We start from the raw sequence: 26,517 nt of genomic DNA, 5'->3' as shown, positions 1-26,517 counted from the left end.
AAACATCCAACCCCAACCACCTGAACTGCATCCTCATCAACACCCTCTCAGCACGGAAACACGCCATCGAGCTCTGGGATTTGCTCGACACCACTGCTCCTGACGTGGCTTTCCTGACCGAAACCTGGTGGAACGACTCCTCGTCTCCGGACATCGCCATCGCCATACCGGACGGATACAAAATCACCAGGCGAGATCGAACCAACGGAATCGGCGGCGGAATAGCCATCGCTCACAAAGCTACCCTCAAAATCCACACCCACTCGGACGACACCCTCAGGACAGCCGAACACCTCCACTTCCAGATCCACACGGACCCCAACACGACCCTCAGAGGAACCCTCATTTACCGCCCTCCAGGACCAAGACCCCCCTTCAACGACACCATCGCCGACCTTGCAAGCACCCACGCCCTCGCTTCCCCGGATTACATCCTCCTGGGAGATCTGAACTACCATCTGGAAAATGCCAACGACGTCAACACCGCGTCACTGACCTCCAACCTCCTCAACCTCGGTCTCCGCCAGCTAGTCAACACACCTACCCACATCGCCGGACACACCCTTGACCCCCTCTTCACCTCTAGCAACCACATTTCCTTCAGCCACACCTCCGAACTCCACTGGACTGACCATCACTGTGTCCATTTCACCTATAAGAAAACCACAGAGCAACACCGCATCCAGCTACCTCCCCACCGCCGCTGGGGCAAAATCACCCAAGAACAACTGACCAACACCCTCGTCAACAACCTTCCACCCGACGCAATCGACCCGAGCACAGCCGCCATCAACCTCCATCAATGGATCCTCGACTGCGCCAACACCCTTGCCCCTCTCAAGAAACCCACCACCACCCAAGGAAAGAGAAAACCAGCCTGGTTCACAGACGATCTCACCACCTCCAAAAGCAACTGCCAGAAACTCAAAAAGAAATGGATCCAAGAACGCACACCCGACAACCTCGCCGCCCTCAAAAACGCCAACCACGAACACCACCAACGGATCCGCACCGCCAAGCGCGCCCACTTCACCGAACGCATCAACAACAACGCCCACGACTGCAAAGAACTATTCGGCATCGTGAAGGAACTCTCCAATCCGAAAGCCAACTCCAACGACATCCCGCCCTCCCAGAAACTCTGCGACGACCTCTCCACCTTCTTCCACCAGAAAATCACCACCATCCACGACAGCTTCATCACCGGTCCACCGCCAGACCCCACCCCCGACGTCTCCTCCCGCGACTGCCGCCTCACCGCCTGGACCCACGTGGACGAGGCAGTAACCATAGCAACCATGAACACCATCCACTCAGGCTCCCCCACGGACCCCTGCCCCCACCATGTTTTCAACTCAGCAAACGCCACCATCGCCCCCGAACTCTGCAAGATCATCAACCTCTCCTTCACTTCTGCCACCTTCCCGGACAGCTGGAAACACGCAGAAATCCAACCCCTCCTCAAAAAACCCAAGGCTGACCCCAACGACCTCAAAAACTTCCGTCCGATCTCTCTCCTCCCTTTTCCAGCGAAAGTCATCGAGAAGATCGTCAACACTCAGCTCACCCACTTCCTCGAAGACAATTCCATCCTGGACCCCTCACAATCCGGATTCAGACGAAACCACAGCACTGAGACCGCCCTCCTCGCCGCCACAGATGACATCAGACATCAAATGGACAACGGCGAAACCTCAGCCCTCATCCTCCTCGACCTATCAGCCGCTTTTGACACCGTCTGCCACCGCACCCTACTGACCCGCCTCCAGGAAGCCGGCATCCAAGATAAAGCCCTCCACTGGATCTCATCCTTCCTCTCCGACAGAACGCAGAGAGTCCGTCTCTCCCCTTTCCGCTCCAAAGCCACCAACCTCATCTGCGGCGTCCCCCAAGGATCCTCCCTCAGCCCCACGTTGTTCAACGTCTACATGGCCCCCCTCGCTCAACTGGCCCGCCAACATCATCTCAGCATCATCTCCTACGCCGACGATACCCAGCTCGTCCTCTCCCTGACCAAAGACCCGCTCACCGCCAAAACAAACCTCCACGAGGGACTAAAATCTATCGCCGATTGGATGAACAACAGTCGCCTGAAACTCAACTCCGACAAGACGGAAGTCCTCATCCTCGGACGCACTCCCTCGGCCTGGAACGACTCATGGTGGCCCTCCGTCCTCGGACCCCCACCCACCCCTGCCAGCCACGCAAGAAACCTCGGCTTCATCCTGGACTCCGCCCTCACCATGTCCAAACAGGTCAGCGTCGTCTCCTCCTCCTGTTTCAACACCCTCCGAATGCTCCGCAGAATTTTCAAGTGGATTCCAACAGAAACCAGAAAGACGGTGACCCAGGCCCTCGTCAGCAGCAGACTTGACTACGGCAACGCACTCTACACAGGCATCCCAACCAAAGACATCAAACGCCTCCAACGTATCCAAAATGCCTCCGCCCGACTGATCCTCAACATACCCCGCCGAAGTCACATCTCCCCTCACCTAAAGGAACTCCACTGGCTCCCGGTAGACAAGAGGATCACCTTCAAACTCCTGACCCACGCTCACAAGGCACTTCACAACACCGGACCCTCCTACCTCAACACCAGACTTCACTTCTACACCCCAACACGTCAACTCCGATCCGCCAACCTCGCCCTCGCCATCGTACCCCGAATCCAGCGCAAGACATCCGGCGGCAGATCCTTCTCCTTCCTCGCCGCCAAGACCTGGAACTCTCTCCCCACATCCCTTCGCCAGACCCAGGACCTCCTCGCATTCAGAAGGCTCCTCAAGACCTGGCTCTTCGACCGATAAACCAGCAGCGCTCCCCTCCCCCCCCCCCCCCCCTCAGCGCCTCGAAACCCTGACGGGTACATAGCGCGCTTTATAAATACTATGATTGATTGATTGATTGAATCATGTAAACCAGTAAACCTCAGGCCCCAGTCATCAGCTCCCTTTATCATGATAACGCAATACATCAGCTTCCCGTCCTACCAGACAAAAGACTGCATATTATCCAAAACAAGGGTGGTAGGATGGTCCTCAACGTGCCCGCACAGGACTCAGATTCTCCTCATTGAAGGACCTTTATTGGCTTACTGTCGCTGTAAAGCACTTCACAAACTGCCCAACGGTATCGCTCTAAGAGACTCTCCTTTCATCAACCCACTCGGCACCTCCGCTTATGCCACCAGCACCTGATCGCTATCCTCTGCAATTCAACTTGCCAGTTCTGGAGGACGCCCATATTTTTTTTAATCTTGCAGTGCAAGCTGGACGTTCCCTCCTAGATCTGTAACTGATCACCTCCATGTCACTTTTCAAAAATAAACTAAAAACCTGGCTATTCTGGTCCTGTTGTTTCCCCTCAGAACAGTCTGGCATCCATTTCTCTGTTCTAGGATACCCTCTTATCACGAGTAAGCAATTTACAAATCCTGTTATCATATCACAATAAAATAAAAACATTTCTGTGATCTATTTCCTTCAACTAACTGACAGTAATCTGGCTATGTATAAATTAACCTGAGCACCACACTCTGACTTTAGCTCTTACCGAAATTGTTAGCAATGAAAAGTGTTCCTGAAACACAAGGTTTTTGATCCAAAATCTGGATAAGCAGCAAGCCATCCTCAATCCTGGTCCCAGTCCCTCCATGGAGTTGCAAGGGTCCTTTTTTTGCAGGGGTATTTTTCACATGCACAAATGATTGGAGCTGCTCCACCCATCAATCATACACACCATTCACCCTCTAGGCATGTTTCTCCCAGTAATGTGCTCTGAATCATGGGGTCACAAAATTCCTCCTCTCCACCAAATGCTCCTGTTACCCCTTTCTGGGGATCTGAAAAGGCCAGGAACACTAGTGCCCTCACTTATTGTAATATGTCCACACTTTCAGAAGCACATATTTATTTACCCACATAAACTTTAAATAAACCTAGGTTAGCAGCAGCAAGACTAGTTGGCTACTGAAACAGATGTGCAGTCATGCATTCGAGTAATATGAGGTCATAACACTTCTGGAAACACCAGCATTATAGAAGGGCCTAAGCATGATAGATAGATAGATAGATAGAACAAATTTCCTACGGTAACTGGGTCCTAACTGTAGCTACCTACTGGCCACAAACAGAGAGAGAGACACGGTTTTGAGAGGAATCTATCTGAATAAAAAACTATTAAATGAACGCATAATAATTAGTATATACTCATTTTCATGTCCTAATCACCTGGCAAGCAATTTCTAAAAAGGAATCTCACATCTCTACAATGCTTTAAGAAAATACTGTGCTTGAGAAGGTGCTGGTTGCCTAAGTGTAGGACATGAAAATACGGATATACTCATTAAGCTAGCTTTACCCAAGTGATAATCGTTGAAACAGGTTCATTTCAGCGACATTAACATACTTGGCACATTTAGCCAGATGTAAGCCTTGTGGAACCCTAACCTTATAACCACAGGACACAAACTGTGATATAATGTTTCATATCAAGATGGAGCACAGGCCATGTGGAGCTCTTCCTGGACCACCTTGGGTGATTTCTTGGGATCTGGTAACAAGTCTTTATTATTAATAAATACATTACATTTTTCTCAATTGCAAAGGTTCATGTAGGCACTTCCAAAGTAATCGGTGGAGAGATTACACTATGTATAATTTAAACAGCTTCCAATCAATAAAGATTAGCACTCAATGGGTATAATACTTTTACAGGACTGCACACTACTAGATAAAACATTCTAACCTTTTCTTGTCACTTACCAAAGGGAGGGGGCATTGGCATACTCATCCAAGGAGGTGGGAAAGGAAAGCCTGGAACGGAGGCAGCAGTTGTTCCATCCATTGTCCATGTGTTTGCTCCTGCGGCATCGCCAGCTCTTAATGTACTAGCTGCAAGGGTCAATAAGAGTATGCAAAATGTATTGACTGCTGAGAAAAACACGCTAACTACTAAATAGCATTTTATAAGTCGAACATGAGCTTGCAGGAGGCTACATTCATTGCTCAAAAACACATGCTTTATTAAAGATGCCATACCAATAACTGGAAACTGCTTACGAGTTACAAATACCTCAATTAGAGTGTAGTATGTCCTAGAAGGGACAGCAAAAGTGATACTTACAACACCTTGAGAGTCACTTGTCATAGTAAATAAACATAACTTTCTTCCCTACAACTCTGACAATTCTACATACAAAAGAATCTTTATAAATTCACTGTCCTTCGGACATAAGAGGGGTCAATTTTCAATAGAATTCTACATTTCTACATCCCATCTACAGGCAGTTTTTAGTTGTTGGTCTGAGAAAGATCTCTTGTGTACCACACCAAATGCATACTGTGGGCTTGGAGACAGGCCATTGCTTAGCATTAGTTAGATTGTCACTGTCATTTGCTTGCTTATTCTATAGCTTTCCTTCATCTTCTCGTGTTGGCCTGTCTCCTGCAGCACAGCTACTTTATCATTTTGATAGGATGCCTGCTCACATCAAAGTAACTACTTTCTTCCCTTGCTTTCAGCAATCCAAGTAGTGTACGTATTATTTTGCTCTCTGCATGCACTGCTTCCTCCTCAGATCTCCCACCTCCCCTGCTGTGTTGCTTCACACCCCAAACTTGTCAGTTGTTGTTCGGTATTAACTGAGAAGAGATTTTACTTATAGCTCTTCCAGACAATTTTATTGCTGTTCCTAGTCTAAAACTCTTCACAGGGTAATGAAAGGTCAACCTGCAATCATCAGGTTATGTGCCTCAACTCGAGGGACCTCGGCAAACGCCGTTTTCGCACCTGGCTGTGGATGGACAGCTATGCAGCAACATCCGACCACCGCCAGGTGCAAGGATGGTGGTAGTCGGATGTTGCTGCAGTGGCCTCAAAACATGGACAGAGTGCTCCCCTTGCCCTGGGTCCCTCGAGTTGAGGCGACGATTGAGGCTGACATACAGTGGATCCGTCATTGAAATTCACTGTGGACCACCGACTGGTTCTGTATTTTCCTTTGTGTGCACGCATGATGAGCAGAAGCAATATTTAGAGGTCCTGACGACTGCCAATGCACCTCTGTTGAGGGTCTAGTTGGCAGAAACATCTTGACTTATACTGAGTGACAAACAGAAGCATGGATAACTGACCAGTGCAGCGCTCCTCTTTTTTGATTTTTTTTTTAACCCTGCCGCAGCAGGCACAAAACGTTGATGCCTGTCCTAGAGTCAGTTTTAATCACTTTTCACCTATCAGAAGCTCTCCGAACCCTACCACCCTTTAGTTCACCATAGGGTTTCTATCAACTTTCTCAAAGCATCCAAAGAGCTCCTCCTTCTCAGTGAGGGAGTTGTAACCCACACTGTGACTGGGTGTCACAGTACCAGAAGAATCCCAATAATGAAGCACGCCACCTTTGGTGGGTGAGGGGAATTCGACCTAAAGCAGTAATACTCCTTGTCTGCTCAGTTTGTCTGTTTCTACCTCTCTCCAGACCCAGGTGTTTCTTTGTGTTTGTTAGATGTATGAATTGGGAGGGAACACCTGCAGGTCTATTAATCGCCCTTGACCCTGTTTTTATGTTGATGCTGTTAAGCTGTAGCCACAACTGGACAAAGGTGGTACACGCTGCAGCTCCTCTTAAGCACTGTATTAGCAGTTAACATTATTTTGCTAGGATTTGCACTGAACCATAAAGATTATTTTTGAAGCAATGGTTAAAAGTATACCATTACAACATTAAATGTATACTATACATATTTATTATTCACAAGGCTCTGAAATAGTAAAAAAAGGAAAAAATAAAAAAATAAATAAAATCAAACCATTGCATCCTGTTATATAAAGTTTTTTTATGTTGTTGAACTATGAACTAAATTCAGTAAAGCAGGACAGCCTTCCACAGCGCTATGATAACAGTACCCCTCTACAATGAGCTTAAGTTAACAGAAAAGATTGAGACTATAGGCTCAGTCGAAAAATGCGTTCACTTCAGGAATCAGTATTCAACCACATGGCTAAAGGTGCCTTCACTCAGCTTTCCTTCCTTCAAATGATGACAAAATGAGAAGCATTAAATTGAGTAACAATAAATATCTGCTGCCTATCAAGATACCACCTTGGAGGTATTAACTGCGCTCTACAGATGAACATTATGTTTAGATTACTGTTTCATCCTGAGTGTACATTTACATTTTTTAATGGAATGCCAATTTAAAGGTTATGTGAAGTTGTTATTAACAAATAATTGAGGTGCGATTAACAAAAGACACCAGCTGCAAGTGTGATACAGGCTTCATACCCTTCATGGAACCCACAGTTCTGCTCCCATCAAATATGTATATCAAAAGGCATTTCAAAGGTTCGACAGCTCAATCACATTACTTCCCCCCCCCCCCTTCCCAACATCTGCACATTTGTCAGCTCTCATCGACACACATGTACAAGCCATTCTCCACTGTATAACTATATGCAGCAGATTTTCAATGCCTTAACAATGTGTTTCCTAAATGTAGCTAGATCTATTGGTTTTGCTAATGCCTGTCTTGTGTGTCCTTCCAAAACATCATAACTTCTTTACCATCCTTTTTATTCAACAACCTGTATTCTTCCACTGCTCACGTTACTTTTATTCTTTGATTTCTTGCTTTTCCTCATGTGCAGTTTCGCCCCATTTGCTGCGAAACCACCTCATTTTCACAAAGAGCTTTCGAGCACTTTTAAATGCATTCTTCTTTTATTTAACATTCAAATGGCGTCCGTCATGTAGAATCATATGACTTATGCCCCTGCATACATCAGGCTGTGCCATGATGCACGTATGTTTTGTAATGCTTTTATTATTTTTTTTGCTGTTGCTGTACAGACTCCGCAGAAAACGTTTCATTTTTTCGATGCTGTACAGTATCTGAAAGAACTATTTCATACTACCCATTCTGCACACCATCAGTAAAAGAACATTGACAAAGTCGAATGGTCGAGGAGGCAAGACCAATTGGCTTTACAAATCCTTTTTATAGTTATTGGTAGATACTATTTGTTAGCAGCTTCCCTCCACAATGTAAAAAGTTTTATTTTCCGCTCCCGAATGTTTTTGCTCTTTCAAAGTCAAAGTACAAGGCTCTTCCAACATTCAGTTGGTGAAGCTTTTTCTTCACGGAAAAGAGGTTAAGAGAAAAGGTCTGGCAATATTGCATATTAATTTAAAATTAGGATTAAAGTTAAGGTTTTGCTTGCAATGCCCCCCTAGTACAGCAAAAAAGATTATGTAGAGGGACAAAGAAAAATGGCTAACAATCAGTTCGTATCACTTAAGCTACTGATGTGAAAATAAGCGGTTCTCAACTTTCAGTAGTTGGTAAAGTTCATCCAACTCAGATGGCCGGATTTACCAGAACCAATGAGCAGCAGAGTAACATGGCTGATAGACGTTATACACTGCTTTCGATTCAAGGTACCTATCTAAACCTCTTCCTATACCTTTGAATACTTCCACAGTGCATTGTGACAACATTAACCTAAAGTCCTAACTTAGCCAAGTCCAACCAATATACCAAGAATTCCTTTGTGTTTGAAGTTAAAAGGTGTAATCTTTCTAAGGATCCTTATCTAATTTTGTAGGTGTATCTTTCTATGGGAAACAGGTCAGCATTTTTCAGTTACCAATATTTTATCTGGGAATCCTGCTTTAGTAAACTTTAAACCTAAACCAGCGGAGTCCACAATCTCAAAATCTCTATTGTGGAATGCGCGGGGCTATTTTACCTAATATGAGATGATTTTCTGTGGAGTTAGCAAAAATAATTCCACAATGAATATCTCGGTCCAAATCCAACGTTTCAGGACTTTCCTTCCCTGGGTCAGAGCTATGTGTACATCCCTGAGGTGTGACGTGTATAACAAGCCACTCCTCCTGGAAAAGTGTTTCTTAAATATGTTTTCCCCCTCTGGAGGAGATGCTAGCCTATACCTACACAAAAGAGGGGCAAGCTTAGGTATGACTAACATATGCCTCTCAGAAGCAGTAGCCCATTTGAAGTAAGGCTATCTGTGGCCCGAGTCTTCCTGTCAGGAGGAAGTCACATCACCTCTCTCTAGCAGACCCTTTGTTTCCCCCCCCCCTTCCTGGGAGCACTTCACCCTTTCAGTAAGACAGAAGCATGATATCTCAGGTGGCAACTCCTGCAATTAATCAGCCACGGATACAAGAACTTTGGGTAAAGAAAGTGGTGAATTTCTAAAACCACCTTTGCAATAAAAGTTACATTAAATTTGACTTCAGCATTACGTTAGGTTTAATGTAACAATTAATTTGATACCTTGGAGTACTATGTTTGGTGTTCTCTAATGGAAGTTAGCCCTTAGTGCGTGGGCAATTGTAACTTCCTGTTGGCCAATGGGGCTGTGAGCCTTGCTACAGTGAAAATGCCAATTTCGAGTTTTGGCTGTCAGGTCATGTCAAACAGAAAAAGGAACAAGCCCTTCTTTTTTAATAGTTTACACCTTGCCTGTGGGGGAACTAAGGCCTTCTCCAGAGGTGACTTATAAATATCAAAGATGAAGGTTTCCACTTAGCAAAAGGGTTTATTTTGCAATGTTGGGTTGCCAGATTAAAATCTGTCAATCTGGGCTTCAGTGGTGGACCTAGAGCCAAGTTTCACGTTGCCACCATAGTGGTGGCACACTAAGTGCTGCAGTCCGCTAGTGACATTTAACTTACTAGCCATGGGTACACTTTGTACATTTACCATGAATTTATGGATAAGTTAAATATGCCAATCAAGGATGAGCCAATTTGTACATACACTTTAAGGGTCAGACCGCATGCACTGGTGCCTGTTCAGCAGAATCCATTGTACCTTAGAGTCGGAAAAACAGCAACATCTAGCCAAAGAAAAGAAAAAAAAAAGTTGTCTCCTTGGAAAAAGGACTATTTTAGTCACGAATGTTTTGCAATGCTTTTATTATTTTGCCAATGCTGTACAGAATCTGCAAAAAACATTTCATTTTGTCAATGCTGTACAGTATCAGCAAGAAGCATTTCATTTTGCCAATGCTGCACAACATCAGTAACTCATTAATTATGAGAAGCCTTGAATAGCCTCTTGTGGCAGTACTCGTTTTCTCTGTTTGGAACATCTGGTTTTTGGCTCATACTTTCTATCCTATGTTAAGCTATTATTTAAAGACCCATAAATTTGTGTGGAATTGGGGGAATTTTCTCAGAATCAATTGACTTAAAAAGGGGCACGAGTCAGGGATGTCCACTGTAGCCTTTACTTTTTGTACTGGTGGTGGAACCGCTTGTACACCTACTAAGACAAGGTGCCTAAATCACCAACTTTAGAAGGTCTAACAACTGTGAGGATGGGTTTCCTGGTATGCCGATGACCTACTTTATGTGGGTTGACCTGAGACATCTGTGCTTTTGAGTATCGAACAGTTGGACGAATTTGGGACGTCTCTGGTTTGAGGGTTAACTGGGGCAAAAAAATGTTTTTTTCAATCAGTTACACATACCACACTGAGGAATAGGTGAACCAAGTTGGACTGATTGCAACTTGGACAGGTTTCACATACTCGAGGATACAAATTGGAGACAACGAAACCCAAGCTAGGACAACTAATATTACACCCCTATTGGACAATAGTCCTAGAGACACAATCCACTGTTTGGCTCTACTGTTGTCACAGCCGGAGGAACATAAATTAAAAAAAAAATATATATATATATATATATATATATATATTTTTTTTTTTAATATATATATATCAAATGTCACTTACCAGTGTACATCTGTTCGTGGCATGAGACGCTGCAGATTCACATGCTTTGCACATCCCGCCATCTAGTGTTGGGCTCGGAGTGTTACAAGATGTTTTTCTTCGAAGAAGTCTTTTCGAGTCACGAGATCGAGGGACTCCTCCCCTTTCGGCCCCATTGCGCATGGGCGTCGACTCCATCTTAGATTGTTTTCCCCGCAGAGGGTGAGGTAGGAGTTGTGTATTATAGTAATAGTGCCCATGCAATGGAGTAAATATGTATGTACATAATGTGGTTTAAAGCAATATATTTACAAATTTACAAATGTTCAAGATCAACTTCAAACGGCTACAGGCTCCCGGGGAGGCGGGCGGACGCATGTGAATCTGCAGCGTCTCATGCCACGAACAGATGTACACTGGGTAAGTGACATTTTCCGTTCAATGGCATGTGTAGCTGCAGATACACATGCTTTGCATAGACTAGTAAGCAGTTATCTCCCCAAAAGCGGTGGTTCAGCCTGTAGGAGCTGAAGTCGTTTGAAATAATGTTCTTAGTACAGCCTGTCCTACTGTGGCTTGTTGTGTTGCTAACACATCTACACAATAGTGTCTGGTAAACGTATGAGGTGTAGAACAAGAACAAGTGGCTGCCTTACAAATCTCTGTCATTGGTATGTTACTTAGAAAGGCCATTGTTGCTCCTTTCTTTCTAGTGGAGTGTGCCTTTGGTGTAATGAATAGCTCTCTTTTAGCTTTGAGGCAACAGGTTTGTATGCATTTGACTATCCATCTGGCTATGCCCTGTTTGGATATAGGGTTACCAGCATGTGGTTTTTGGAAGCAACGAACAATTGCTTAGTTTTACGAAATGCTTTTGTTCTGTCTATATAATACATTAGTGCTCTTTTTATGTCTAATGTATGCAGTGCTCTTTCTGCTACTGAGTCTGGCTGTGGGAAGAAGACTGGGAGCTCCACAGTTTGGTTTAAATGAAACAGTGAAATTACTTTTGGCAGAAATTTTGGATTTGTGCGGAGAACCACTTTATGTTTGTGTACTTGTATAAAGAGTTCTTCAATAGTGAACGCATGTATTTCGCTAACTCTTCGTAGTGAAGTGATGGCTATTAGAAATGCTACCTTCCAAGTTAAGAATTGGATTTGGCAAGAATGCATGGGTTCAAAAGGTGGGCCCATGAGTCGTGTAAGTACAATTTTAACATTCCACGAGGGCACCGGTGGGGTTCTTGGAGGTATGATTCGCTTTATTCCTTCCATGAATGCTTTAATGACTGGTATTCTAAATAGTGATTTTGTGTGTTTAATTTGCAAGTAAGCCGAAATTGCCGTGAGGTGTATTTTGATGGATGAAAAAGCAAGATTTGTTTTTTGTAGGTGTAGTAAATAGCCTACGATGTCCTGTATTGACGCATCCAACGGTGTGATGTGTTTTGCTTGGCAGTAGAAAACAAATCTTTTCCATTTATTAGCATAGCAATGCCTGGTGGTAGGTTTTCTTGCCTGTTTAATGACTTCCATACACTTGTTAGGAAGATTTAGATAGCCAAACTATGACTTCAGAAGCCAGATTGCTAGATTGAGCATTGCTGGATTGGGGTGTCTGATCTGTTGTTTGTGTTGCGTTAACAGGTCTGGTGTGTTTGGAAGTTTGATGTGAGGTACTACTGAGAGGTCCAACAGTGTCGTGTACCACGGTTGGCGTACCCACGTTGGTGCTATGAGTATTAGTTTGAGTTTGTTTTGACGCAGTTTGTTGGGAGAGGGGAAAAAGCGTAAGCAAATATCCCTGACCAATTGATCCATAGAGCATTGCCCTTGGACTGAGGGTGTGGGTACCTGGATGCGAAGTTTTGGCATTTTGTGTTTTGGTTTGTGGCGAACAGATCTATGTCTGGTGTCCCCCACTGACAAAAGTATTTTTGTAGTATCTGGTGAATGTATTTCCCACTTGTGAGTTTGCTGGTGATCTTGACTGAGATTGTCCGCTAATTGATTGTGAATGCCTGAGATGTATTGCGATATTAGGCGAATATTGTTGTGAATTGCCCAATGCCACATTTTTTGTGCTGGGAGGCAAAGTTGTGATGAGTGCGTTCCCCCCTGTTTAAGTAGTACATTGTTGTCATATTGTCTGTTTTGACAATAATGTGTTTGTGAGCTAGAAGAGGTTGAAAAGCTTTTAGTGCTAGAAAAACTGCTAGTAGCTCCAAGTGGTTTATGTGTAGCTGTTTTAGCTGGTTGTCCCACTGTCCTTGTATACTGTGATTGTTGAGGTGTGCTCCCCACCCAATCATTGATGTGTCTGTTGTGAGAATGGCGTGAGGCACAGGGTCTTGAAAAGGCCACAATTTGTTTAAATTTATGGGGTTCCACCACTGAAGCCAATAGGGTGTTTGGCAGTCTATCAACACTAGGTCTTGGAGGTGACCCTGTGCCTGCAACCATTGTTTTGCAAGGCACTGCTGTAAGGGCCGCATATGTAACCGTGCGTTTGGGACAATTGCGATGCATGATGCCATCATGCCTAGGAGTCTCATCACAAATCTGACTGTGTAATGCTGACTTGGTTGTATTTTTGGCACCATGGTGTGGAATGATTGTACCCTTTGGAGGGTTGGACTTGCAATCGCTTTTTGAGTGTTGAGTGTAGCTCCCAAGTATTGTTGAGTTTGGGATGGTTGCAAGTGTGATATTTGGTAATTTATAGAAAACCCTAGTGTGTGTAGGGTATTTATTACGTAACATGTGTGTTTTTGACACTGCTATTGAGTGTCGGCCTTCATTAGCCAATCATCAAGATATGGGAATACATGCATGTGTTGTCTCCTTATGTATGCCGCTACCATGGCAAGGCATTTTGTAGATACTCTGGGGGCTGTTGTTATCCTGAAGGGTATTACCTTGAACTGGTAATGTTTTCCTTGTATAACAAACCTGAGGTATTTTCTGTGAGATGGATGGGTATGTGAAAATACGCATCTTTTAAATCCAGTGTTGACATGTATTCTCCCTGTTTCAGTAATGGGACTACATCTTGTAGTGTCACCATGTGAAAGTGTTCTGATTTGATGTATAGGTTGAGGGTCCTGAGATCTAATATTGGTCTTAGTGTTTCTGTCCTTTTTGGGAATAAGGAACTACAGGGGAATAGACCCCTGTTCCTTTTTGTAGATGAGGTACTAGTTCTATGGCCTGTTTTGTTAAAAGTGCTTGCACTTCTGTTTGTAACAAAGTTAGATGTTGCAACGATAGTTTGTGTGCTTTTGGGGGAATATCTGGTGGAAAATGTGTGAATTCTATGCAGTAACCATGTTGGATAATTGATAGTACCCATGAGTCTGTTGTTATGTTTGACCATTGATTGTGGAACATTTCCAGTCTTCCTCCCACAGGGGATGTGTGTTGGGGGAAGGTGATGGCAAAGTCACTGCTTGGTGTTAGTGGCCTGCTTTGGAATTTTCCCCTGGACCTTGGGAATTGTCCTCTGAAGGACCCGCAAAACCCCCCTCTGATACTGTGACTGGTATGAGGGTTTTGTTTGAGAGGTGGATGGTTCTGATGACTGTGGCTTTCTGACTATCCCTCTATGTTGGGAAGAATAAAGCGCTCCCATTGCTTTGGCGTCCTTTTTTATCTTTTCAATGGCTGTGTCCACTTGTGTGCCAAATAGCTGTTGCTGGTTGAATGGCATATTGAGAACAGCCTGTTGAATCTCTGGTTTGAAACCTGAGGATCTAAGCCATGCATGGCGTCTAATTGTCACTGCAGTGTTCTCTGTTCTTGCGGCAGTATCAGCGGAATCTAATGCATATCTTATTTGATTATTAGTTATCGCATGTCCCTCCTCAACCACTTGTTGAGCTCTTTTCTGGTATTCCTTGGGGAGATGTTAGATAATGTCGCTCATCTCGTCCAAATGAGCTCAGTCATATCTTGCAAGGAGAGCCTGAGAGTTTGCAATGCGCCACTCATTGGCAGCTTGTGACGCTGCTCTCTTTCCTGCCGTGTCAAACTTCTTACTCTCCTTATCTGGAGGTGGTGCATCTCCAGACGACTGCGAGTTGGCTCTCTTCCTCGCAGCGCTGATCACTACCGAGTCTGGGGGCAGCTGCTGTGTGATGAATACTGGGTCCGACGGTGGTGGCTTGTATTTCTTTTCCACTCTTGGTGTTATGGGTCTTCCCTTCACGGGCTCCTGAAAAATCTGTTGGCCATGTTTAAGCATGCCTGGGAGCATGGGCAGACTTTGATAGGAAGCATGCGTTGAGGACAAGGTATTAAAGAGAAAGTCGTCCTCTAATGGTTCTGTATGCATGCTCACATTGTGGAATGCATCAGCCATAGCCAAGAACTGAGTGTAGGAGGTGCTACATTCGGGTGGAGATGGTTTGGAAGGATAGCACTCCGGGCTATTGTCCGACACAGGGTCATCATAGAGATCACATGGGTCTGTATCTTGTTTCGACTGTACAGTGTGTGTGGGTGACTGTGCAGTGGGTGTGGCAAGAGGAGAAATAGTTCTTTGAGGAGAATGCGGAGGAGAATGTGCTGGGGAAAACTGGCGTAGCGGAGATTTTTCTCTGGGCACTTTAGCCTTTGGCTGCTCAGTGTCTGAACGTCCTTGGAAAGCCAGTTTCCTTTTGAATTTGAGAGGAGGTGCTGTTTGGATTTTTCCAGTATCCTTATGGATCTGTATCCTTGCCTGGGTCCTCCATTTGGTGAAGTTCCTCCTCGAATCTGTGTTTTTATTTCATTTGTTTTGAAAGTCCATGTTCCTCAGTATATGAAGCTTTTTTCAGCTCCGAAGCCGTTTTTTTCGGCACCGAAATGCCCATGCTGATAGTAGGCCTCAGCTCCAAAAGACTCTTTCGAGGTTTCAACTTGACGAGTCGATGTCGAGTTTTCTCAGACACGGTTTCTCAGATCGAGTCCGAAGACTTCGGCACGGGTTTGGCCTTTTTCAGTGCCGAAGGTGTTGCTTGGTCACCGCTTGATTTCTTGTGGGTTGTGCCATATCCTTCCGGCAGTGGCATCCCGAGGCCTTTTGTTTTGTTTTGGAATGACTCTGGGCTTTGGTCGGGGCAGGCATACTCACGTGCTGGCCTGCTGTGGGTGGTCGGTCTGCATCGGAGTCGTCAGAATCGGAACCTTGGATGTAGATGGACATCTCCTCTTTCTCCTGCTTTCAGGAGTGCCCTATGGCAGCCGTGCTAGAAATTTACTTTCTAGCACGGCTCAAAGGAAGCTTTTTTTCTTGATCTAGTGCATCTTAATACCCTTGGTGGTTGGGTAATATTACCAGCTTCAGCACCTTTCTAGGACTCTTTGGATCTACCAATCAGACATTACTGTCTGAACAGATGTGCGAATGATAGGCATTAACCACTATTGTTTCTTGTCCTCTTCCTCAACGTCGAGGTGCTCAGTACTCTTCGACGCCATTTGCAGTCGTCTTGCCCTTCGATCCCTCAAGGGCTTCTTCGAGCGGAAGGACCTGCAGGCCTCACAAGTATCCTCTCAGTGGTCCGGTGACAAACACAGATAACAGACCTGGTGCTGATCTGTGTAGGGATACTTGTCGTGGCACTGTGGACAGAATCGTAACGGGGTCCGGTCCATGAGGCTTCGATGCTTTCTGCGGTCGGGCCGGCCAGGACCTGGATGGGCGCGGGAGCCCCAAAGGGCAACCGAAGGTATGTTTCGCGGGTATCGATGCAAGAAGTTTCGCAGTCAAAAACAATACCGACGATTTTCGGTGAATTTAGTCTTTTTTCCGCATTGAATAACCGGAGCGAAGAGGAACACGTCCGAACCCAATGGTGGAAAGAAAACAATCTAAGATGGAGTTGATGCCCATGCGCAATGGAGCCGAAAGGGAGGAGTCATTCGGTCCCGTGACTCGAAAAGACTTCTTCGGAGAAAAACAACTTGTAACACTCCGAGCCCAACACTAGATGGCAGGAACAGTGCACAACATGTGTATCTGCAGCTACACAGGCCATCAAACATAAACTAGCAAAACGAAAAGTTATATATTTTTGTTTTCTTTCCCATTTTTGTCTCTTATTACTATCACTTCTACGATTGCTCTTTCTACATAATATATATTCTAGCTCTACTAGGTACATCACACATCGGCAAAGAGAGCTCTCGAAACATGATAATGTGTCCCATAGCATGCATACCACATTATTAGATAATATGTGGTATCAGCACATCTCAGATATAGAAATTCAGAAAATTCTAATGAATCATGTTTTATTTGCTCTTTAATTTGTCAGTTTTGCATTTGTCGCCCCAAGTGGGAAGGGTATGCCCAGACATGGGTCCTGTGCTCACTGCGCCACTGGATTCCAGCTAGCCTAGCTGATGAAGGTTTGAAACCGGTCCTACGATGCTTGTTCCCGGACCAGGAAGGACCTGGTTGGACTGTTCCAATGAGGAACAGGGTCAAGACTGATTTGCATATGGCTGGGTCCAAACTGAGTGTGTGGTGAGCAAAAAAACAATAGATTAAACCCAGATCTTTGTGACTGGGAGTGAATGTTTGCATTGTTCAGCATTCCGTCTATCATCTGTTGTTTTTGCTTTAATTTGTCATGCTACAGGATAAGATACATTACATTCATTCAAACAAGCACAGCTCTGTCTTATACATCTCTACCTGTGTAGGATTAAGGCCTGAATGCAGCCAGCACAGGTTAGGGTAGTACAGTTTTAGTTAATGCCACAGCCTATGACTCTTCAGCAGAAGATTTATACATTCTTACAGATAGAAAGAACATCAAGGGGGGAAAAAGCACGAAAGTTCTAATACTGCAGAATGGATACAAGTGGTCTTAGGTTTAGGGTTTTTAGGAGTGACATACTCGACCGCTGAGTGTAGTAGTTATTTAGTACATCCTTCACCCCCAGATTGTGTTTGTAGGCCAGGATTTAGAATTACTGCATCAGTTAATGCCCATGATCAATAGCATCGTTATATTGAATTTTCCTGTAGGGTTATGTCATTATGGAATGGAAGTGACATAAGTCAGAATGCAGTATAACAGTGTTCAAATAACCAAGACCACAATGTTGCAAGATACACTTGGATAGATAGTACAGTAAGTCCTTAGACGGTCATTAAATTAACTTTGGTTTCCTTATGTTTCAGAGAAAACGGCACCATTAATGTATGCAGAAATATCAACTGCAGTGCCACAATAGATAACACAGACATGCAGGAGGGCACCTACCTCCAGCCTCATGGACTATAACTGGCAGTGTGGAGAACTACTTTAAGTCCAGCTACCAGCAAACTGGAATGGCCTACCACCTTGCACATCCCTGTTTTGGTTAAGTCCTGGAGTCAATTTTTCAATGTTTCATGGACACACCATGAGCTGTCCAACGATTTTGTTACATTATCACTGAAGGAGAAGAACTGCAGAGTATTATAGCACTACCACTTGGAATGATGTTCCTCAAGAGCATGGATGTTTGATGGTGCACAGTTGTTCTTTGGAAGCATTCTGTCATTTGTTCAGGCAAAGGTAACTGTTTGAATGCTACAGATAACTCAACGGAAACTTATGGGGTATGTGAAACAAAATGGGACTGCTTGTAGTACTTTTATCCCAGTAAATAATGCGGACAATAGAAATATGTTACAGGCCATACAAACCTTTCATAATCTACAGAAGAAAATGAAAAATGAAGGAGGCGCCCCAGATAATTGGCACAGTGGGTGGTTTTCTTTACTACCATCCTGGATGTTGGGACTGTTGACAGCCCTGTTGCCAGCTCTTGTGGCTCTGCTGATGATATGCTTTGGTATTCAATAAATTTTAGCATGTTGGAGAATGATTAGTACAAAGGTGAGAGGGATGCTTCCATTTAGGTACCACACGAGTAGTAGACGCTCAGGGCAATATATATCACCTAGTGCCAAGTGTGCACCAATGTGTAGATTGAGTAGTTGAAATATCAACTAGAGGGGGAAATGTTGAAGAGGAAATGAAATTTGAAGAAATTCCACTACATCAGACACTGGTAGAAAACTATATAAAATGATATGTGGTGAAAGAGCAGTGTAGGCCTACACTTTGTTTTGACCTCAGAGTGGTGAAGAGTTCAACTGAAAACAGAACGCATGACCAAAAAAGTCACAGTTGAAGGAAAAGCTGTGTTTGCGAACATGAAGGAATTTTTAGTCTTAAAGCACACAGGCATGTATTTGTCACAGTAAATTACAAGCATTATTGAAGAATGGAAGCAGGAGACTGAACTAGCCTAGGTATGCAACAACTGATGAGAGCTCTTGGGAGCAGAGTGAGAAGGCGTGCGCGCGCACACACGCACACGCACACACACACACACACACACACACACACACGTTTGTTAAGCATTGTTAGAACTGCAATAAAGAATGTGTAAGAAAAAGGTTTAAAGGGTCACTGGGGATATGATTTTGCAACAAGTTTGTTATTGCTAAACTTACTGATTAACCTTTTGTAATTTTTGGTACCTGCCTGTGAAGCAGCAAACTGAGACCAGCTGTCTATCTGGGTAGGGGATAGCTAGTCTCCCTGCTGGGACAGTAAAAAGCTGTGGTTTACATTGCCAAGAGGAGTCCTGTCTTTTTTCATATTAACATGTACCTGCAGTAGTGGGTGCAGCTGTGGCAGAATCGGCATCTGGTGGGTTGTTGGGAACTTGGACACCGGGAACTGGCGGAAAAGGTCCCATTGGAGGCCACATTGGAAACATGCCAGGAGGAAATGGAGGAAGCATTCCTTGGGGAACTGCAGAAAAAAAAAAAACAATTGTACTCTGAAAAGAAATACACTGTGACTATATTTGGCCTGCCACTTACACACCATCTAAACAGTCACTATAATTAGTACACAAAGGAACACATACATTGAAAGAATAAAAGAATCAAGCAATAAAAAAATACCACAACATAAAAGATGGTCTAGAGGCTTTGTGCTGGTGTCAGAAAAACTTCTAATTGATAAAGTTCTCTTATGAAAATGATCCACAAAGATAGGATACAGACCTTGAATTGCTTTAGGACATGTCAACCAATGATAATTTATTGGGGCAAGATTGTGCTGCTATGTTCTGAGTATTTTCTGGACTGCCCTACCTAATTTCCACCCATGAACATAACAATCTGCAACTACACTGAAACTCTGTGCTCTTTTTCAGCCAATATCTGCTCTGCTAAACAGAGAGGTTGTTAAAGTGAACCTTAACTTTAGAGCGTGACTACTACCCAGCATCAGAGCCTATATGTTTACAGGCAAAAGGAAGAGCAGAAAACATATGTTATGCACTTTTAACACTGCATGAAGCTTGCAGTGTTGCGCGTACACATGCAGTGCCCTATCCAGCTATCTAATGTCAAGTCTAAGGGAGCAGGGTTTGCAGGTGAACATGGCAGACGCGATCTGAAAGCACTCTGCTCAAAGCCCACCTCATCTAAAGATATCTGCATTGGGGCATAGTCCCCAACACTGCCACACTGCAGGCAAACTGCCACAGTATTAGTGAGGATGCTGGCAGCAAATGATAAGTGGCGGTGATCTGCCACTATTAAGGTGCCTTTCATTTCAGAGCAATCTTGCCTTTCCTGGCTGCACGTGCCCCAGACAGAAGTGTGCACATGAGTGCACAATGAGTAACATAAGATCTGAATGAGGTGGGCGTGATTGAGGACTGCACGTCTATCAACTGTGGACTCTGTTGTGTGAGTTTGCTGTTTGACCCACATAGCAAAGCAACTTAGTCTGTTGTCCATCACAGTCTCCTGGTTCCCTAGACTGATTACCTTGTTTCACATGGTACTTTCCAAAGTAGGGTGCCTAACTTGCCCCTCCACAGGCAGATTTAGAAGCGTGTGCAGACCCCTGCCATAGGATAACGGCCATCACACCCCCCCTTCCTCCAACTGACACCACAGTGCACGCATCTGTGATCCTACCGAGCTCTCTTAATGGCTTCAATCCAGTGGCCAGCGCAGAGCCTCACAGAGCCCTAAAAGCAACAGCAGACACACTAACAACTAACTTAAATATTGTACGCAAAAACCACAGCAAGTTTTCTAATAGAGTGGCAGATCTCACTTTTCTCTGCACTCTCGCATGGATGACATAGTATGTCAAGTCCAGGATCTTACTGAACGAGTGAAATTCATGAAGGGCAGACTGGAAGATGCAAAAGGCCACTCTTGATGCAACAATCGCATTTTTGGGCTGCCCAAAGGGTTTCATAACATTGATGCTATACAGAAGAGGATTAGTGAACAGATGCTGCGCCACAGTCTTTGTCACCCCAGTTCGTAGTAGAAGGCATTCACAGAGTAACTACAATGCGCCCACTGCCTGGATAGACTGCCAGGCCAACAGTGGCAAGGATTCTTGAATATCATGACAGACGCTATCCTAGTTGCTACTACAAAAATGAGCCACATCAAGGTTAAAAACACACAGTTAATGATTTTTTTCTGGCTACACTACTGCAGTACAATAGAAGCTTGCACCATTTCTGCACATTAAGAGGAAACTGAGGTCTCTTAGAGCACGCATTACTGTTCTCGGCGAAGTGCATGTGGTTGCCAATCACTAAATCTATTTCTTTACTGAGCCAGAAGCAGCATGGACTGGTCAGAGAAGTATGAATCAACCAAGAACGCTTCACCCACTGCATGACGTGCTTATACTCCAAAGTCTCAATGTATTTGAGAGGTGGGCTACAACACCTGTGGCAAATAGATCGCAAAAATCCATCTTCTAATGTGCTTGTGGAGAAACAGACTGCAGAATCTACTGCCGCAGCACTGAGGGAACAAATCTGGGAACTCTACCACTGCTATTATCTGCCTCTATCACTTCGGGTGACAATCCACTCTCGGATGAAGACTTGAGTGCATTGCCTACACCAATAGTTACAGCACAAACAGTGGATGAATTAAATTAAAGTAATAATATCCTTTTCTGAAACATGGGCAAATATTGAGCACAGGGTACTTGGCATTTGAGCAAGGTACCTTGATCTGGCTCCAGACGAATGTCACATATTTCAGGTGGAGCTTGCAAGGATTGACGAGGAGGGGCTGTATGTTTTGCCTGAGGACTAATGTGACAGGCTTTTTGTACTGGGTAGTATCTATGACTCCAATACTGATCAGCCTGCTTACCAACCCAGATTATTTATTGACCTGCTTGGATGACTGGGTGCAGCTGCCCTGGATCACTGAGTGGAAGACTAATTGTAAATTCAACATTGGGCTGGACAGCTCTTTCCCACTCCCTCCTTCAACACTACATGGAATTGGGTGATAGATAGCGCATACGTAAACCAGCTAAGTGAAGCTATTCATTCTACTCTGCTGTCTACACATGCACTCCAGCCTGTACAGAACTATGTGTTCACATACATTGCACAGTGGTGTTTCTCCTTGACCTACACAGCTAAAATGTTTTCTGGTCACAACCCCCTTGAAGCAGAGATTGCATGAGGCAGAGAGGTAACACTTACTCCAACGTGGCAAAAGCAGGTCACCATGCTTCAAGCTGCAGTGTTTTGGCATGTTAACAGAACATATTCAATTTTTTTCCCATGAAAACAGTTTCTATTAAGACTATAACTAGGGGTCAAATAAACAGAATGTGCTCCCAAGAGAGACAGACCAGGGTACAAAGAAGCTGTTGGAGGAATTTTCCCAAATAAAGACCAAATATTATGATAAAGTACTGCACAGCCATTATCATACTACCCATCAAGCTAGAGTACACCAAGAGGGGGGCAAATCTAGCTGACTTTAGGCCTGCCCAATTGCACCCAGTGCCTTTTATGCAGCCCCTAGGGTGATCACTACACCAATGGTATAGATGTTTACATAGGTAGATTCAATAAGGCCTTTTATAATTGTTGCATATACTTATATAAAGATCAGGAGCAGCTGCTCCCTTTGGGGTGAGGGGTTGAGCCTCCCGTCATTTTTTAGGTTGAACACGAAAGCACTCTGGCCTATTTTAAGTCTTGTGGGCTTTTAACCACGCCCACCACAAGCCCATCGTACTCACTCGTTCATGGGCTTGCCTTTCAAAAATTATTTGTTATCATTGGTACATGCTTTACGTTTGACCCTCCTTGGGGCAGTTTTGTTACCGCCTTGGCCATCGACCCTAGTACATAGATCATTGCACATTTTCTGATATGTCTGATTGCGAGTGAACTTCTTATGCCTTTTGTGTCTCTTCTTCACGCTCATACTTCTGGCAGCCTTGGCACTTTTAATCGGCTTGCTTATGTTAACTGTTTTACATTTCACTTTTAAGTTAAGCAACAAGAAAAGTCCAGTTAGGCATTTACAACGCTAATAGCTCTAACTCGAGCAAACGCAAGACCCATTGCATTGGAAATGCTTGTCTGCTTTGTGCGCCATCCACATCGGTAAAATAATAATCACAGTACACACTGTGTATTGTGATTATTTAATTATTAGTGTGGATGCCACATAAAACAGGAAAACGTACTTTGCAGACACCTTATGCATAAGTCTCATTGCCAGTGCCTGCCCACAGTCCTGGAGCCATAACATGAAGACCAGGGAGGCAGGCACTTTCACCGACACATGCACTAGTGCGCTTGTGCCAGACACTGTGGAGGCCCAAGGGATTAAATCACTGCAGTCCTGGCCTGACCTTATCTGGGGCCTTTCCTTTACACCCCTAGGTGACGCACAGTAGCGTCACTTTTTGCAGCAGCCCCGGGTGGCATGTGCTTCAGCCCGGGGCTTAGCTGTATGCCAATTATTGTTGTCTCCCCACCCTACCCTTTTCAAAGTCGTCATAGGAAAGGGGTAGGGTCATTAAGCATTGCGGACCCCACCCTATAATGTAATAGAAAACAGTGAAGTTAACTACACCTCCTAGCCTCCACAAGTTGTTCCATCTACTCCCGAAGCCCAACTCCCAGTCATTATCATCCCTCAAAGCTGCTAGCCTCATTCCTTCTTCTGTCAACGGAGCTGGCCTGATCTGTCTGGAGTGTACTCATTCTCAATGTGTCTCAAATAATGGACTTGAGTGGGATGAAAATAAATTACTTATCTGTAACTGCAGTTGTCCAGTATTGATATCTTTCATAGATACACATGCTTGAATCATTCGCCGTCGTTGGAGTGGGAGTCTCATGCTCACTCAAAAACGCAGTATATGGAAAATGTCACTTACCCAGTGTACATCTGTTCGTGGCATGTTCCGCTGCAGATTCACATGCTGTGCACTGTTCCTGCCATCTAGTTTTGGGCTTGGAGTGCTACAAGTTGTTTTTCTTCGCAGAAGTCTTTTCGAGTCACGGGATCGAGTGACTCCTCCCTTTCGGCTCCATTGCGCATGGGCATCGACTCCATCTTAGATTATTTTCCCGCATAGGGTGAGGTAGGAGTGGTAGAATGAGAATACTAAAGATGTCCATGCAATAGAATAGATATGTATGTACATAGTTTGTGTTAAAGGAATGTTTATTTAGATATAAATAATTTTAATTGCAACTTAAACGGCTACAGGCTCCCGGGGAGGTGGGAGGGCGCATGTGAATCTGCAACGGAACATGCCACGAACAGATGTACACTGGGTAAGTGACATTTTCCGTTCGATGGCATGTGTAGCTGCAGATACACATGCTGTGCATAGACTACAAAGCAGTAATCCTCCCTAAAGCGGTGGTCAGCCTGTAGGAGTTGAAGAAGTTTGGAATAATGTTCTTAGTACAGCCTGTCCTACTGTGGCTTGTTGTGTTGCTAACACATCTACACAGTAGTGTTTGGTAAACGTATGAGGTGTAGAACAAGTGTCTGCCTTACACATCTCTGTCATTGGTATGTTACCTAGAAAGGCCATTGTTGCTCCTTTCTTTCTAGTGGAGTTTGCCTTTGGTGTAATGGGTAACTCTCTTTTAGCTTTGAGGTAACAGGTTTGTATGCCTTTGACTATCCATCTGGCTATGCCCTGTTTGGATATAGGGTTACCAGCATGGGGTTTCTGGAAAGCAACAAACAATTGCTTAGTTTGACGAAATGGTTTTGTTCTGTCTATGTAATACATTAGCGCTCTTTTTATGTCTAATGTATGCAGTGCTCTTTCTGCTACTGAGTCTGGCTGTGGGAAGAAGACTGGGAGCTCTACAGTTTGGTTTAAATGAAACAGTGAAATGACCTTTGGCAGAAACTTGGGATTTGTGCGGAAAACCACTTTATGTTTATGTACTTGTATAAATGGTTCTTCGATAGTGAACGCCTGTATTTCGCTAACTCTTCGTAATGAAGTGATGGCTATTAGAAAAGTTACTTTCCAAGTTAAGAATTGGATTTGGCAAGAATGCATGGGTTCAAAAGGTGGGCCCATGAGTCGTGTAGGTACAATATTAAGATTCCACGAAGGCACTGGTGGGGTTCTTGGAGGTATAATCCTTTTTAATCCTTCCATAAATGCTTTAATAACTGGGATTCTAAAAAGTGACTTTGTATGTTTAATCTGCAGGTAAGCAGAGATTGCAGTGAGATGAATTTTGATGGAAGAAAAGCAAGATTTGCTTTTTGTAGGTGTAGTTAATAACTCACAATGTTCTGTATGGAGGCATCTAACGGTGTGATTTGGTTTGCTTGGCAGTAAAAAAACAAACCTTTTCCACTTATTAGCATAACAATGCCTTATTGTGGGTTTTCTTGCCTGTTTAATGACTTCCATACACTCATTTGAAAGGTTTAGATAGCCAAATTCTAAGACTTCAGGAGCCAGATTGCTAGGTTGAGCATTGCTGGATTGGGGTGTCTGATCTGTTGTTTGTGTTGTGTTAACAGATCTGGTCTGTTTGGGAGTTTGATGTGAGGTACTACTGAGAAGTCCAACAGTGTGGTGTACCACGGTTGGCGAGCCCACGTTGGTGCTATGAGTATTAGTTTGAGTTTGTTTTGACTCGGTTTGTTGACTAGGAAAGGGATGAGTGGGAGAGGGGGAAAAGCGTAAGCAAAAATCCCTGACCAATTGATCCATTGAGCATTGCCCTTGGACTGATGGTGTGGGTACCTGGATGCCAAGTTTTGGCATTTTGCGTTTTGTTGTGAACAGATCTATGTCTGGTGTTCCCCTGCGGTAAAAGTAATTTTGTAGAATCTGGGGATGTATTTCCCACTCGTGAGTTTGCTGGTGATCTCGACTGAGATTGTCGGCTAACTGATTGCGAATGCCTGGTATATATGGCGCTATCAGGCGAATGTTGTTGTGAATTGCCCAAAGCCAATTTTTTTGCTCTAGGAGGCATAGTTGTGACGAGTGTGTCCCCCCTTGTTTGTTTAGATAGTACATTGTTGTCATATTGTCTGTTTTGACAAGAATGTGTTTGTGGACTAGAAGGGGTTGAAAGGCTTTTAGGGCTAGGGAGACCGCTAGTAGTTCTAAGTGATTTATGTGTAGTTGTTTATGTTGATTGTCCCACTGTCCTTGTATATTGTGATTGTTGAGGTGTGCTCCCCACACAATCATCGAAGCATCAGTCGTAAAAATGGCGTGAGGCACCGGGTCTTGAAATGGCCGTCCTTTGTTTAAATTTACAGGGTTCCACCATTGAAGCGAAAAGTGTGTTTGGCGGTCTATCAACACTAGATCTTGAAGTCGACTCTGTGCCTGCATCCATTGTTTTGCTAGGCACTGCGGTAAGGGCCGCATGTTTAGCTGTGCGTCTGGGACAATAG

The 26,517-nt window shown here is 44.3% G+C and overlaps 1 protein-coding gene across 1 annotated transcript in view; it reads right to left on the bottom strand.

The window, feature by feature from the left end:
• SYVN1 (synoviolin 1) overlaps positions 1-26,517 on the bottom strand; it is a 238,252-nt gene that overhangs the window by 59,725 nt on the left and 152,010 nt on the right. The window contains exons 12-13 of the mRNA XM_069208078.1: positions 19,415-19,558; positions 4,767-4,895 (exon numbers count right to left, since the gene is read on the bottom strand). Coding sequence (XP_069064179.1) covers positions 4,767-4,895; positions 19,415-19,558 — 273 coding nt within the window. The remainder of the gene's footprint in view (positions 1-4,766; positions 4,896-19,414; positions 19,559-26,517) is intronic.

The sequence above is a fragment of the Pleurodeles waltl genome, chromosome 9 (assembly GCF_031143425.1).
Source record: "Pleurodeles waltl isolate 20211129_DDA chromosome 9, aPleWal1.hap1.20221129, whole genome shotgun sequence".
Taxonomy (NCBI): Eukaryota; Metazoa; Chordata; class Amphibia; order Caudata; family Salamandridae; genus Pleurodeles; species Pleurodeles waltl.
Note: the sequence above shows the minus strand (reverse complement) of the source record. Positions and strands in the feature narration are given on the sequence as shown.